The 13,946-nt window shown below is 37.5% G+C and overlaps 5 protein-coding genes across 5 annotated transcripts; 3 read left to right on the forward strand and 2 right to left on the reverse strand.

Moving 5' to 3' along the window:
- Positions 1-324: 324 nt before the first annotated feature.
- BDF20DRAFT_815112 (WD40-repeat-containing domain protein) lies at positions 325-1,658 on the forward strand (the record flags this gene model as incomplete). The annotated part of the gene is made up of 3 exons (XM_053077047.1): positions 325-465; positions 531-698; positions 756-1,658. The coding sequence occupies 3 exons, from the start codon at positions 325-327 to the stop codon at positions 1,656-1,658; spliced, it is 1,212 nt and encodes a 403-aa protein (XP_052939182.1).
- Positions 1,659-1,707: 49 nt separating this feature from the next.
- BDF20DRAFT_290837 (uncharacterized protein) lies at positions 1,708-3,098 on the reverse strand. The gene is made up of 3 exons (XM_053075110.1): positions 2,685-3,098; positions 1,884-2,597; positions 1,708-1,803 (listed from the first exon to the last, which is right to left on the reverse strand). The coding sequence occupies exons 1-3, from the start codon at positions 2,998-3,000 to the stop codon at positions 1,757-1,759; spliced, it is 1,077 nt and encodes a 358-aa protein (XP_052939183.1). The 5' UTR covers positions 3,001-3,098; the 3' UTR covers positions 1,708-1,756.
- BDF20DRAFT_290842 (uncharacterized protein) lies at positions 3,048-4,673 on the reverse strand. The gene is made up of 3 exons (XM_053075111.1): positions 4,143-4,673; positions 3,741-4,053; positions 3,048-3,667 (listed from the first exon to the last, which is right to left on the reverse strand). The coding sequence occupies exons 1-3, from the start codon at positions 4,332-4,334 to the stop codon at positions 3,198-3,200; spliced, it is 975 nt and encodes a 324-aa protein (XP_052939184.1). The 5' UTR covers positions 4,335-4,673; the 3' UTR covers positions 3,048-3,197.
- Positions 4,674-5,982: 1,309 nt separating this feature from the next.
- On the forward strand, positions 5,983-7,674 carry BDF20DRAFT_852364 (uncharacterized protein). The gene is made up of 4 exons (XM_053080073.1): positions 5,983-6,856; positions 6,957-7,337; positions 7,400-7,478; positions 7,655-7,674. Exons 1-3 carry the CDS (start codon positions 6,118-6,120, stop codon positions 7,414-7,416), a joined length of 1,137 nt encoding a protein of 378 aa, XP_052939185.1. The 5' UTR covers positions 5,983-6,117; the 3' UTR covers positions 7,417-7,478; positions 7,655-7,674.
- Positions 7,675-10,751: 3,077 nt separating this feature from the next.
- On the forward strand, positions 10,752-13,889 carry BDF20DRAFT_852371 (VTC domain-containing protein). The gene is made up of 3 exons (XM_053080074.1): positions 10,752-13,184; positions 13,266-13,527; positions 13,620-13,889. Exons 1-2 carry the CDS (start codon positions 11,020-11,022, stop codon positions 13,495-13,497), a joined length of 2,397 nt encoding a protein of 798 aa, XP_052939186.1. The 5' UTR covers positions 10,752-11,019; the 3' UTR covers positions 13,498-13,527; positions 13,620-13,889.
- Positions 13,890-13,946: the final 57 nt, after the last annotated feature.

Genomic DNA, 13,946 nt, shown 5'->3' on the forward strand with positions numbered 1-13,946 from the left:
CTCAAAAATCCGTTTTGTTCTGTCCAATCATATCGCAGTTTTTGTCTAAACCGGAAGCAAAACTGTAATTGTAATTGTTCTTCTGAGAGGAGTAAAAAAGCAATCAAGTTTAAAAAATGTCGCTGAAAATAGTCTTCGTGTTCCAGTGATGTTCTTTTGTGGGGATGAATTCAGCAAGCTTTTTACTTTTCTTTTTCCAAGAAGTCCTTTCTTCCAAAAGTAAAAGCAGTATTCTCGTAAACAATGGATCCGCCTAGAAATAATCTTTATTATTCTTATCCTCAGCAGCCACCTCAGCAGTCTTCACAAGAAGCACCATCAATGATGTCTAATATTACCAGCAAAGAAATTTATCAATATGATGCACCTTGGGCAACGTATGCTCTAGACTGGTGTACATCACCTTCAGAAAAAAAAAACTTTCGACTTGCCATTGGTAGCTTTATAGAAGACAGTAGTAATAAAGTAAATAGCACGATCTCATTGATGGCTTTCCTTCATCCTTCTAAACTAATCTCATTGTCATGTAGCTTCAAATAATTGCACGTACAGATTTACTGGATCATAGTGAACCACCGTTCTTGGACCAGCAGAAAAATTTGAATGATTTCACGCCTGTAGCTGAAGCTGACTCTTATTATCCTATTACAAAAGTCCTCTGGGAGCCGCGTAAGGTAGTCAAAATATTCTCTATAAGAGTTCCTAACATATAACAAATTCCTTATTTGGTAACCTTCTGTAATAAACACAAAAAGATCGATCCTAGAAGCAACCATGATCTCTTAGCAACAACAGGCGATATATTAAGAATCTGGGAAATAATTGACGATCCTCGTTACGGACAGAACCTTAGCCATAGCCTTCATCAAAATAATAGCCAAGTATTGATGCAGCAGCAATTAGTAAAGAAAGCAGAGCTTGTCAACATGAAGCAGTCTGATTTTTGTGCGCCTCTGACATCGTTTGATTGGAACGAAACTGATCCGTCACTAATCGTTACCTCTAGCATTGATACAACATGTACTGTGTGGAATGTTGAAACAAATCAAGCGAAAACTCAACTTATTGCTCATGATAGTGATGTGTACGACGTAGCATTTATGCATGGCTCGGCCGATACATTTGCAAGTGTGGGCGCTGATGGATCCGTTAGACTGTTTGATTTACGCTCACTGGAGCATTCAACTATATTATACGAGGCGCCACCCGCTGCTAATAGTACTAGTTCGAGCAATGCAAATACTTCAACCACGACTATTCCTCTTTTGAGGCTTCAATTCAACCGGATGAATTCAAATTATCTTGCTACTTTCCACATGGATTCTTCGGCAGTACAAATATTAGATATCCGTTACCCTAGTGCGCCTATAGCAGAATTATCAAAAAGCCATAGTGGTAGCATTAATTGTTTATGCTGGTCTCCTACAGATGCCAATCAGATAGCTACAGGAGGGGATGATTCACAAGTACTTGTGTGGAATATAAATAATCAAAATGGTAACAATAATCAGCAGCCAATGACAGCACCAAGAAGTATTACAGATCCTACATTAGCCTACGTGGCCGACGCAGAAGTAAATGCTATTACTTGGAGTAGATCAGCGCCAGAATGGATTGGCATAGGATTTGGAAAGACGATCCAAGCTTTAAGGGTATAGAATTCTATACATAGATGCAACTATATTCAAGCATGATTATTCCCATTGTTATACTACAAACTATATATTTATATCATTTTTTATTTTTCGAAATAAAATTATTGCCATGCAAGAAAGCCTGCAAGAATGAATGTCACCAACAGAACTGTTAAGGAATAATGAATGATTTAGTTCATGAAGCAGAAACTGATTGAAGAAAATTGAATGTAATATGATGATACTCACTTGAGAAAAGGCCCCAATCTCTTATTCCGGACCATATTTCGTGCCTTTTATAAGCTAGCTTAATCCTCGTGTCTAATTCTCTAAATCGTTCTTCCAAATCAATTTGTTTCTTGCTGTTACTGTTGTTATAATATCTCCTCTCGAACCGCGCTAAACTTGATTCGTTACATTTTCTGTATAATTGGATCTTGAGAGTATTTTCAGTAATTATCTTTTCTCGAATATCTCTCATTTCCTGTAACAAAGGTGCCGCTTGCTGTAAAAGCGTCTGATCATAGAGTTGCTCTGATAAGTTTTCCTGATATAAGACATTCAAACTATTTGAATAATGAAGTATGGATTCTCGATATAACCGAATATTGGACAGTTCCTTTTCAATTTGGTCCTGTAGTCGCTCGATGTAGTGTTTTGTTTGTTGAATGGCTGTGTCAAATACGATAAATGGTTGACTGCTACCATCCTTACGGCCAAATTCATTGATGTCGTTAACAAAATCTTTGTTACTCACCATAAACATTAAGTCGCTGCTATCAATTGGTGTAAGAGAGCCTATAAGTTGTTGTTGATTTGCATCTTCATTGATGTGTACCTTCTTTAATTCTTTCTTCTTGATTTCATTTTGCTGCTCGTCAGTACACTTGACTATATCAATATCAATCTTTGGCTGTGTATTCACGTGCCGGATATTGATGGAGTCAATAATACGCACATCAGCTACATATTTAAAGAAGATTTTTGTTGATACATTCAGTGTTTGGTGTAGTTAACGGGAGCAAAAGAATATCTTTCTCCTACACTTACCATTGTTTTCAGCTGGATGATTGTCTTTCTCCTCACCCAGCAAACGCTTATAGTCCCTTGCAAATTTTGCCATACTTGATTGATGTTTCACTTTATGTACGAAATCTGATAAAGTAGGTTTTCTCGTAACTGTTGGTTTACTTTTGTTTTCTTTGGCATCGAAGTTTGTCGTAGAAGCGGTAGCAGAAGTAGATGGTAAATTATACAGTAGAGGCTGGTGATAAAGATAAGTATTGAGCACTTCATCTTCTGTATGGTTAAGATTCCTTATTTGTTTCTTATGTTGTAAAAATCTATTGACTTCATCGAATTCCATTATTGATTAAAAGAAAAAAGTGAGATATTCGAATCAAGGTATTGGAAAGAGGAGAACCGAGTTGTTGTACAGCGACTAAAATTTATTCTTTTTTCAAAATGTGAGCCTTTTTAGGCTTCAAATTACTCACGTGGTACTTAAGGTCTGTGGATAAGCATGAATGTGTAGACATATATAAAGGAGGTAGAGGTATTTTTTTACATATCTTTGACAGCTCTTATTGTATCATCATCCAGTATAATATCCGTTCGCACTGCCCAGTCTTGATAAATCCAAACAATATCATCCCATTTAAAGTCTGCTAGACCTGCTGCATCCTTATCATCTTCTGTTGGTGCTGTCGCCATCCATGCTGCAAATTTGTCTGCATTACCGCCTTTCTGTATCGTTTCTTGTAAACGATTTTCTAGACCAGCAACGTCCTTTTCAAACCTTCTCCTCACAAAATCAATATTATTCTTCCACCGTGAGTTTTTAACGATATGTATTGCTCGTTGCATAGACAAATTGGCTAGATGATAACGCATTTCGTTTTGTACTACTACTGTCGACGTTGAAGATGCAGATTTCATAAAAATGTCTGCCATTATGGCCCAAACTCTATAATCTAACTTCCTTTCCTTATGATAACAGATACATGCAACCATTGCCTCTGTATATCTACCCACTAAAAGGAAGAATTTGGCTCTTAATAAGAAAAGCCCTGTATCTTGTACATTCTATAAGGTTGTCGCATCTACGTTCAGTATATTTTGTGTATACATAGATATGGTACTTGAGACTTACTGGGTCATAATCCAACAATTCATTCAAAAGATCCAGTTTGTTTAATTTGGCTGCACAATGCATGGCAATATCAGTGATTTCCTTCAACCCTGTCACTTTACATTTTTCGTCGTATTTCGCAACTCTAATAAAAGCAAGTGCTGATGACAAAGCTCGATCATAGTTCTTGTAAAAATAATCGTGTTCGATAGAGCTTCTTATTTGATTCGGTCCATGTTGTTCCAACATGACATCGTCAATACTATTATTGCCATACTCATGGAACCACTAGATCAAATATATAAAACAAGCGTCAATCGATCAAAAAGAGCCAAAGTGAAGAATAACGATCAACGCAATTACAAAAGCTATCTTACCCCATCTGTTTCTATTTTAGGCTGATAACCGTCAGGCATAAATTTGACAGTTTGTCTTTCTTTAGTTTCAAAATCGTCATCACTAAAGTCAAATCCGAATAGATCGCTATTTCCGGTTGTCATGATCTGTGAGTTTGTCTTTTGACACTGGAAAGTTTTATGTGCAGAAGAGGGAACGGGAAAAATATACATTTCGATCCGATTTTCTGCAGTAGCTTCAGCTACTGAGTTATGATTGGCTTACAATTTATGAGAGTTTCAACAGATCCTTACTTGCTTTTATGAGAAGGCTGATATATTGGTGCCATGATAATGTACTGAAGCAGACTCAATTCACTTTAACATAGAGAGAAAAAGCCAACTCTAGGTACGGTAAATAAAGGTGAGAGTGCTATTATGTAGTGTGAAGACTGTATATCCTCCGACGACTGTGTATTTCAATTGATGTTCAAATGATTGACTGTAAAACTCAGCCTAGATGAATCGTTTTCATTAACTACACTCTTTCTAGCCACTTCCCTGTTACGGATTTCAAAAACCTGAGCTTGAGTATGTAAGTTCAGAATTTGTTTAGACCCTTCCTAACAGCACATCGTAATGCACTGCAACTGAATGCATCTAGCAGAGACCTTTCAACTACTATCGTCGGCCAATTTCAAAGGCAAGAGCTTTGCAGGAAAGCATTTGTTTGGAGGCGTCTAAAGCGTTAATTTGGATGTTATTCGAATATAAGGAACAAAACCGGTAGCCTGAAGTTGTTAGACTTGTAGGCGAGCTTCGCTAGAAATGATGCCCACTGTGTGGTCTTAGTGATCCGGTTCTGCTGCATTATTGCTTGGATTGAAGAATCATACTATTGATATACGTGTACTTATAGATACAAAACATCTACACAGGAAGCGAATAAACAGGGGTTTATTTTTGCTCTTTTGTACTCGTGCACTATCTCAGTTGCGCTATTCTTCTTAAAGCCCACTCCTAAAGAATCTCTCATTGGCTTCGCCGCCTTTTCCGTGCTGCAGTACAGCTTCATTTTATATTGTTGTTGAAACACACTTTTTCCGTATCTGCAAAAACCAAGACTGCTGCAAAAAGTGTGTTATTTATACAAAGGAGTTACATCGATAGAAATTGATGAAAAAGCGGATACATACATTATAGTATTCCCAAATTTGGTATTTGCCAGATATGGGCTACGTAGTCCCTACGCCTTTCGCCAAATTCAAATGTTAAGATAAAAATTCTACCTAAATTGGTCGAATCACTTAATGCATCAAATAAACAGTTAATAAAACTCAGGTTTAAATGTGGCCAAGACGGGGCGTCATCCATATTGAAATATCATTTTTGATGAGTAAAATGGAAAACGAACCGATAGATCAGAGGAATCTGTATGAAAATGGTTGATTTCTGTACGCTACTCAAATTATTCCAAGACATTAATATTGCTATTGTTTTTGATAAGGAAATTTCTTATACAGCTTAGAAAAAATTCGATCTTTTTTATTGTTTGAAACTAAGAAGACCAAAAGGATTTCTTAATGTAGGACATGTACGTTTTTTAAAATTACACGTGTCAATCGAGTACTAAATAGTCTGATTCAGGGGCGGCTCTTTTCGAAGTATACAGTGAGATTTGAAGTCAAGGCAACAAGCATTATGAAAAAGAAGAGAGTAGGGCTAATTAAGTGGTCGAAGTAATGTCTAGAGCTGGAAAATGAAAGTTTTTTCTTCATAAATGAATAGTGAAATTAAAGAAAATTAAGGATACGCTGAAAAGGAAATCGTGTAACTCAAGTATTGTTTTCATTCCTTTAAAGCTACAACTATATTGCTTCAGTAAGCACTCAAGTTAATTTTTTACACTTTTTTCCTTTCTTTTTCTTTCGACTCTTCCTCATCGTTTAAGCTATCTTATACGTATTTCTAACTTCTTGTAGTACAATTCCGCTCCCTCACTCATTTATCATCGATTATGTTCAAAAGTAAAAAGAAGAAATTGCTGCAAAAAGCCAAAGCGGAAGCCTTAGTTGCTGCCATGGCCAAGACGACTGATACTCCTGTCACCAGTAATACTGAGCATCCCATTTATTCTACGGACAAAAACACTACTACTACAAACTCTGTTATGACAACTATGCCTTGTAAAAAGAAAGAAGAAGAGCAGCAACAGCAGCAATTGAAATATAGTCTCCTATTAGATGATTTTCCTCAGCATGATTTCCGATCTTCAGTTATTCTCCCTCAGCTCAATAACCGACTCACTTACCAACATTATGATAACTATACATCACCTCCTTTATCACCGCCGCCGTCAACCAAATCCTCAGACTATCAAAAGAGCCGTTCTTCTGATAGTTCTTACGAAAGTGTGGATGGCACAAAGCATTATCGGGACCTGATGGCATGGAGACATCAAAGAAATCAGAATAGATACTCAAATAGTTTATTTGGTGGTAAACAGAGGAATCGACCCAAACCTCGTCCTCTACGAACAACAACCATTTCAGTGAAAAGAACGACTTCCGTTAGCAGCAAACAAAGAAGGAAGCGCTCCACTCATATGGACGAAGATCAATCATCCAACCCTTTTGATATGGAACAGGAAGCTGAAAAACAGAAGGAAATCACACAATTATTTTTACAGAAGCAAGAGCATCAGAAGGCTCAGAAGCAAAATGGATATATAAAAGACGAGGGGGTAGAAGAAGAAGAGGTAATAAACCACATTTGGACCTGATACAAGAGATAGCCCTGATCATTAGCCTCCCTATGCTCCCCTTGCTCATTTTATTGTTTACTATGCTTTTTTATAGAATGCACTAGCTCTTTCCGATACTTCCATTATTACCCCACCTGCAAGTACTACGACTGAAGTACGCGATAATTTAGCGAAGGCATCAGATTTTGATGACTCTGAAAAAGAGTCATTTTCCGACGATTTGGACAGCGAACATAACCCTGATGTTGAAGACTACGAACTCGATTCAGACATAGAAGAAAACTATTTCTTCAAAGACTTTTCAGCAAACGAAAAGCAAGCAAAAAGACAATCAAAAGTAGCAGCAGTGACACAAAAAAGGGCAACCAAAACTATAAGTCGATTCGACTTATCTTCTTTTGCTAAAGATCTCCATAGTAATCGTCTGTCTGTCGTCCAACAGCAACAAATGCGTGAAAGCAGAGTATCGATAACTGAAGAGGATGAATTAGAATTAGAGAAGTTAATGCAGAGCCAAAATGGAAGATTGTCTTACATAATGCTAAAAAATAACAACAACGAAAATGCAACAGGAGCAAGCTTGGCTAAGGAGATTTCGCAGCTGCCACCTGTACCTAAATTGAATAAAGAGTATTACAATGAATTAATATCAAACAAGCAACAACAACAACAACAACAAATGGCTGAAAATAAAAATAATACAATTGTAGATCATAAAATCAATGTGCAGCCTGAGACCTTATTACAAGGTAAAGAAGAGTTAGAAGATGAAAAGGAAGAAGAAGCTTACCCTGTTGATGGCGCCAGCGACAGCAACAAAATAGCCTTGGATGACGGTAATGCAGTATATACAAGGCTAATAAATTGTCATAATTATATCTGACCGAATTTGAATTACTTCTATTAGATATTGAAATTCCACCAACATTCAAGACAAATAACATATTACCAAAAGTATCTATTACTGCTCTTCCAACCATTTCAACTATTGACAGCAGTATCAAACAATCGTTAAAAAAAACCGAATCTGCTAAATCTCCAACCATTGCTGCTACACCATTGGATCTCCCTCTCTCTTCCTTGTCAGTTACAACAGCAACAACACCCTTATTACCGTTGGCTAGCTCTGAGTCTAATATAAAGAAAGCTCTAAAAGCTCCCAGAAAACCCTTCAAGAAGGAGGATATCCGTTTGATCGGGTTAGTTGAAGAAGACCATTACAAAGAAAATGAACACATCCAAACAGCAAAACCTTCGTTGCAAAATGAATGCAGCAAGAGTGCAACTGCTTCAAAACAGGACGATGACGTTAAAAAGAGGAAAAAAGAAGATGGTAAGAAGTCAAAGAAGGAAATAACAGCATCTACTGGAGGAATTATGTCCAGAGGACTTTTCGGAAGTTTGCGTCAAGTGAATCGAAATCAGAGTAAATCCGTTTCATCCACCTCGATACCGGTTATATCTTCTCCAATAGCAGTATCATCGCAACTACAACAAAGTTCATCAAGCACAAGTTCTAGTTCGAATACGCTTAAAGGTCTTGCCAGAACGCTTAGCACCAGTAGTGTTAGTAACACTACAAATCACAATAGTGGTAGCGGTCAACAACAAGTTATCAATAAATTATCAAATAACGGCATTTCGAGAGCTGCTATGGCAGTTATTCAACATAACGTGACGAAACATGAATTAAAACAAGACAATGAAAACGAAGCAGTCTCAGTAGACGCATCCAGAAGGGATATGAAAAGAGTTATTAACTTGAAGAGTTTATCCAACCTCCAACGTGCCAAATCAGATACATCAGGTCCTCCGCGATTGATTTCGCAATTGATAGCTAGAACGTCTTCGACTAGAAAAGCTCCACCCACCAAAATTATTAACATGGATAATGGAAATACTGATGACTGCTTAGATTCTGCTGCTGCGAGAAAAGAAAGGGCTCAAGTTATCCGTAAAACCATCATCTATGTTCAGCCTAATTCTTTGCACAATCTTTTAAAGAATGGTGGTGAAGGTAGTACTATCAAGCTCCCAACCTCTTCATCACCTTTATCCGATTTAAATCCCGTTCAACAACAAGCGTCATTATCACCACTGTGTCGTCAAGATACTGTAGCATCTTCGGGTTCATCTACCATTTCTTCCGATGGACAGACACAGCATCAGCAATCGCAACAACAACAGCGTGAGTATTTCACAGCTACCAAAGTCAGTAGACAAATTTCGGTAAAGAAGCGCATTGTAGATACGAGTAAGGAGATGGATGACAACAAACCCTCATTATTGAGTAATAACAATGATAACCATGATCACCATTCCTCGCCACAACAACGTCACTTGAACCGATGGCAGGTTCAAAGTTTCTCAAGTGATGATGAAACTAATAGCAACGATAACAGCAGGCCTGAAAAAGACAACAAAGCGAATAATACAGCTAAACAACTGTATATGGAAGGTGTAGAATTTAGAGAAATGAGCGATGGTTCTGTCATTTGGGGCCTTGTCAAAAAGCAAGGCAATCGAAAGAGTTTTTACGCACCTAAACAGCAAAGCCTAGACTCACAACAGCTGGAGTTTGAGCATCTTGAAGACGAAGAATTAACAGACGAAATAAGCATTGCAGCTGCAACAAACAGTGAGCAAACACTGCGACAACAATCTCAACATAATACCAACAATAATGGCATACCCTCGTTAAATAATACCAGTAGCATAAATGGAACATCTCAGCATATTAATGCAAACGTATACTCGTATACTCCCCCTACGTCGCTTTCTCCTCCTCCTCCTATACCTAAGCGGTCCCCGCGCAGACCACCTGTGCATCCTAAAAAAGACATAGCCACAACAAATATCTATTATTCGGATCAAGTAACTTTGCCCTCTTTACTATCAAAAATGATAAACCGGCAAGATGATATATCGTTCAGCAAAAGGGGCATTGCTTCTAGCATCACTAATACAACATCCTCATCTTCAGTATCCTCAAATGATAACTATCCTGGTGATAATTATGATGATGATATGAGCTACTATGGCAGCAAATATACCACTGATGATGATGAGCATGCTTGTGCAGAAAATGACAAAAAGATGTACTTTATGAATAGTCAAACTGCCCTATCATCTGTTGATGATCAATTGGATGAAATGATGAGAATATTAACAAACCAGCAACAGAACGAACATGTTGTTTTATATTAGAATAAATAAATCCTCTTTTTGCATAGATACAATACGCTTTAATTTTTTATTTTCTCCCTTTTTTTTCTAACATGAAAGTCCCCTTTTCTGGATGTTCTTCCCTACTCGAACTCTGATTGTACGATCGGCAGCAGCAGATATAGAGTTCTCTTTTGTTCGGTTTTCTTCGTAGGATGTCTATCGGTTTAGGGTTGAACAGTAGGATATTAATCGATTGCTCGATATTCTGCACAAAACCTACCTCATGGACGGTATCGTATTGTTGATTGCTGGATATACAAGTGATAAAGTTTAGGAAATAAAGAAGCGGAAAGAGAAAGAGTACTCTAGATACTAGAAATGATGCAATGTCCTTGACTGATAGGCTTTTTTTTCTTTCGGAATATTTCTTCGATAAATTGCAATATCCACTATGACACTTTATGGAATATGTAACCATTTATTTGAATGATAGCAAGTGCACATTGTTTGGGATATGTGGATAATCATTGAGGGTTCGCAAGGATATTTATTGAATGAGAAGATACTACAAAAGCTAGTAACGATAAGGAAACTAGTGTCGATGAGCGAGCATCTAAGGCAACCAAATGTAAAAATTCGAACTGTTAACAAACATTTAAATGGACAAAGTTATGATAATTACCAAGACGCAAACTATTTATACAATTTTTATTTATCTACTCTTTCTTCCATTCCTTAGCAACATTAAGTTATACATTCCTTTTCTCTCCGCTCTTTTCTCTGTTCTCTTTTCATCTCAATAAACTAACAGCATATCTGTTTTGGAAGGTAAATCAAGTAGTCCCCTTGAACTAAGAGTTTTTTTGTTTCTTTTTTTGAGAAATAGAATACATAATTTCACTAACATATACAATTTACAAAATAACCCATGTCTCGATCTGTAAAACCTCTCAAAATAGCTATCTCACCGACTACTATTGATAAAATATGAAGTTCGGTGCTCATCTGGAGTCAAAAATATATGAGCCATGGCGTCAATCATATATTCAATACAATCAGATCAAGCTGGAAATGAAACGCCGGCAACTACAGGATCACGCTTGGAGCCAGAAAGACGAATCAGAATTTAAACAAAAAATAGCATCTGAACTAGCAAAGGTGTACAACTTTGTCGAAAAATCACTCGTGGATTTGAACAAACGAGTCGAAAATACTCAAGCATCACTCAGTAGTCTAACAGCATTACCTGCAACACAAAGCAAAGGTTACAGAAAGAAATACGATGCTTTGGCCGATGTCCTGACAGAAATTCTGTTTGACGTCAACGACCTTGCCAAATTCCATCATCTCAATTGCGCTGGTTTTCGTAAAATGATAAAAAAACACGATAAACACACAAAGTTGGACTTGAAAAGTGTCTACTCTACTCAAATGACATACCAATGGCCGTTAGAAAAGTTAGCCATGCGATTTGACGTTTTAATTATTAAAATTTCCGAACTTCATGATGTTTGTCATTTGTATGGAAACCCTCGATCGAAACAGGAAGCTTACGCTTTAGGTGGTGATCAAACGGCTTTTGAGCGAGCGACGGCGAAATATTGGATCCATCCCGATAATATTACAGAAGTCAAGTCTATTATTTTGTTCCATTTACCGGTACATGTGTATAATAAGAAAAAGCAATATGAAGAATCGGATATGGCTATTTCGAGCGTTTACTTTGATAACGATCAGTTTGATCTTTATGGTGAACGTTTGAGCCGCAGTGAAGGTGCAGAAGCTATCCGATTACGTTGGTATGGTCCTCTTACAGAAGAGAACGACAACATATACGTTGAACGCAAAACCCACAAAGCAGCATGGTTAGACGGGAAATCCGTCAAGGACAGATTTAGATTGAAAGAGCAGCAAGTCAATGCATTTTTATCGGGTGTCTATTCGGCAGATCAATTTGCTATCGATCTTCGCGCCAAAATTTCCAAGGACGGTAAAAAGAAATACTCAGAAGATACAATTGAAGAAAATCATTTCATAGCATCGGGTGTTCAAACGTCGATCAAGGAACGTCGCCTGAATCCCATGTGCCGTGTTTTTTACAACCGTACAGCATTCCAGTTACCAGGAGACCAACGTTTACGTATCAGTCTCGACTCAAATTTGACTTTTATTAGAGAGGACGGTCCGGAACGACGCGAAAGAATAGCAAACACTTTAAATTGTTACCATTGGAAAAGAAATGATATCGACATCAACTATCCATTTCAAAATATACCAGAAAAAGACATCAGTCGGTTCCCCTATGCAGTTTTGGAAACCAAGTTACAGACGCATCTCGGTCAACAATGTCCTGCTTGGCTTGCCTCTTTGATTGACTCCCACTTGGTGCATGAAGTCCCGCGATTCTCTAAATATCTGCATGGTGCCTCTATCTTGTTTCCCAATGACGTTCCTTTCTTCCCTTATTGGCTAGAGCAATTTGAGACTTTGGATATCAGAAAACCAGCCGTAGCAAATATTGGTCTGACAAGATCCATGAGTTTCAAGCCTTTAGTAAATGGACATCACCGACAATCATTGATGAAGTTGTATGAACAAGAAATGCAAAATATGGATCAAATAGCAAGAGACGCAGCAAATAATGAAGTTAGGAAAAAAAGAAGCTTCCATGACCTCCGTGGAATAACAAGCAACCTTTTCAATCGATATAACCATAGAAATAAACAACACCAGCAAAATGAAAGCAGAATACCTCATTTATCGATCAATTTGATCGATAATGGAGATAATGATAAGCGTCATCCACGATCACCAGAGGAAGAAGGTGATTACGAAAAGCTATCCCGCAAGCCAATCGTCGGGCGTATTTGGTACTCTGGAGCACCTTTCGTGACACGTTTCTCTTCATTCAAGAAACCCAAGAAAGAAGACAATGACCCTGTACAGCAGCAGCAACAATCAAGATTTTCACGTCGAGGGCCGCAAAAGAAGATAGAACCTAAAACCCATTTTGCTAATGAACGTACTTTCATCTCTTGGTTACAATTTTGTGCTCTATTGCTGACTGTGGCGCTTAATCTATTAAACAATGGTGATCGTATATCTCGCATTATTGGTGCTGTGTTCATTATTCTTTCATCTTTATTATCCATGTAAGTTGGTTTTTTTTTTTCTTCTCCGAAAGCCTGCTCTTCCTCGAATACTTATTGACTTATGTTTTTGTTGATGCATAGTTATGCGCTTGTAAGATTCCAAATGAGGTCTTATTATCTGAGAGTGAATAGAGGAGGCAACGTTCGCTACGATGATATTTGGGGTCCAACCGTTCTATGTATTTCGATTGTGACCGCTCTTTGTGTCAATTTCTACTTGAGAGCTGACATTTTGTTTGCGAGCCATTATGAAAACCAAGTTCCTACTATTGATACTACTGCTACTGCTAATACTACACCTAATTCTAACTAATTTATTGCCACTAAACAATAGAAAATCGATCTAAAGAATAAAAATACACCGTCTTACCATCAGCCTGTTGCTATTGTCATGAACTCTCAAACAAATATATAAACTCAGATTCTTATGCTTACTGTGGTTTTTCTTCACTTTTTTCCTTTGCAAGTTATAGAGGCATCACTTGAACTGAATATAATGCAACTTACTGTTTGATTACTGTCCGGCTGGTGGCTATTGTCGGTAGGGAAAGAGTTATTGGCCAAAAAGTAGACTAGCCCTAAATGAAAGCAGCAAAAAGATAACCCAAAAGATGCTCAATTTATTGTCATTAGCATGGTATTTGAGACATGGGGTCTCTTTCTAGTTAGAATTGTAGCTTAGTAGAAAGTTTGGATGTTTTCCCAAAAGCATCCGAATTTCAAGAATAAGTATTCTGAAACACTCACTCGAGCCATCTGAAT

Source organism: Mycotypha africana, assembly GCF_025528875.1.
Source record: "Mycotypha africana strain NRRL 2978 chromosome Unknown BDF20scaffold_2, whole genome shotgun sequence".
NCBI classification, from domain to species: Eukaryota; Fungi; Mucoromycota; class Mucoromycetes; order Mucorales; family Mycotyphaceae; genus Mycotypha; species Mycotypha africana.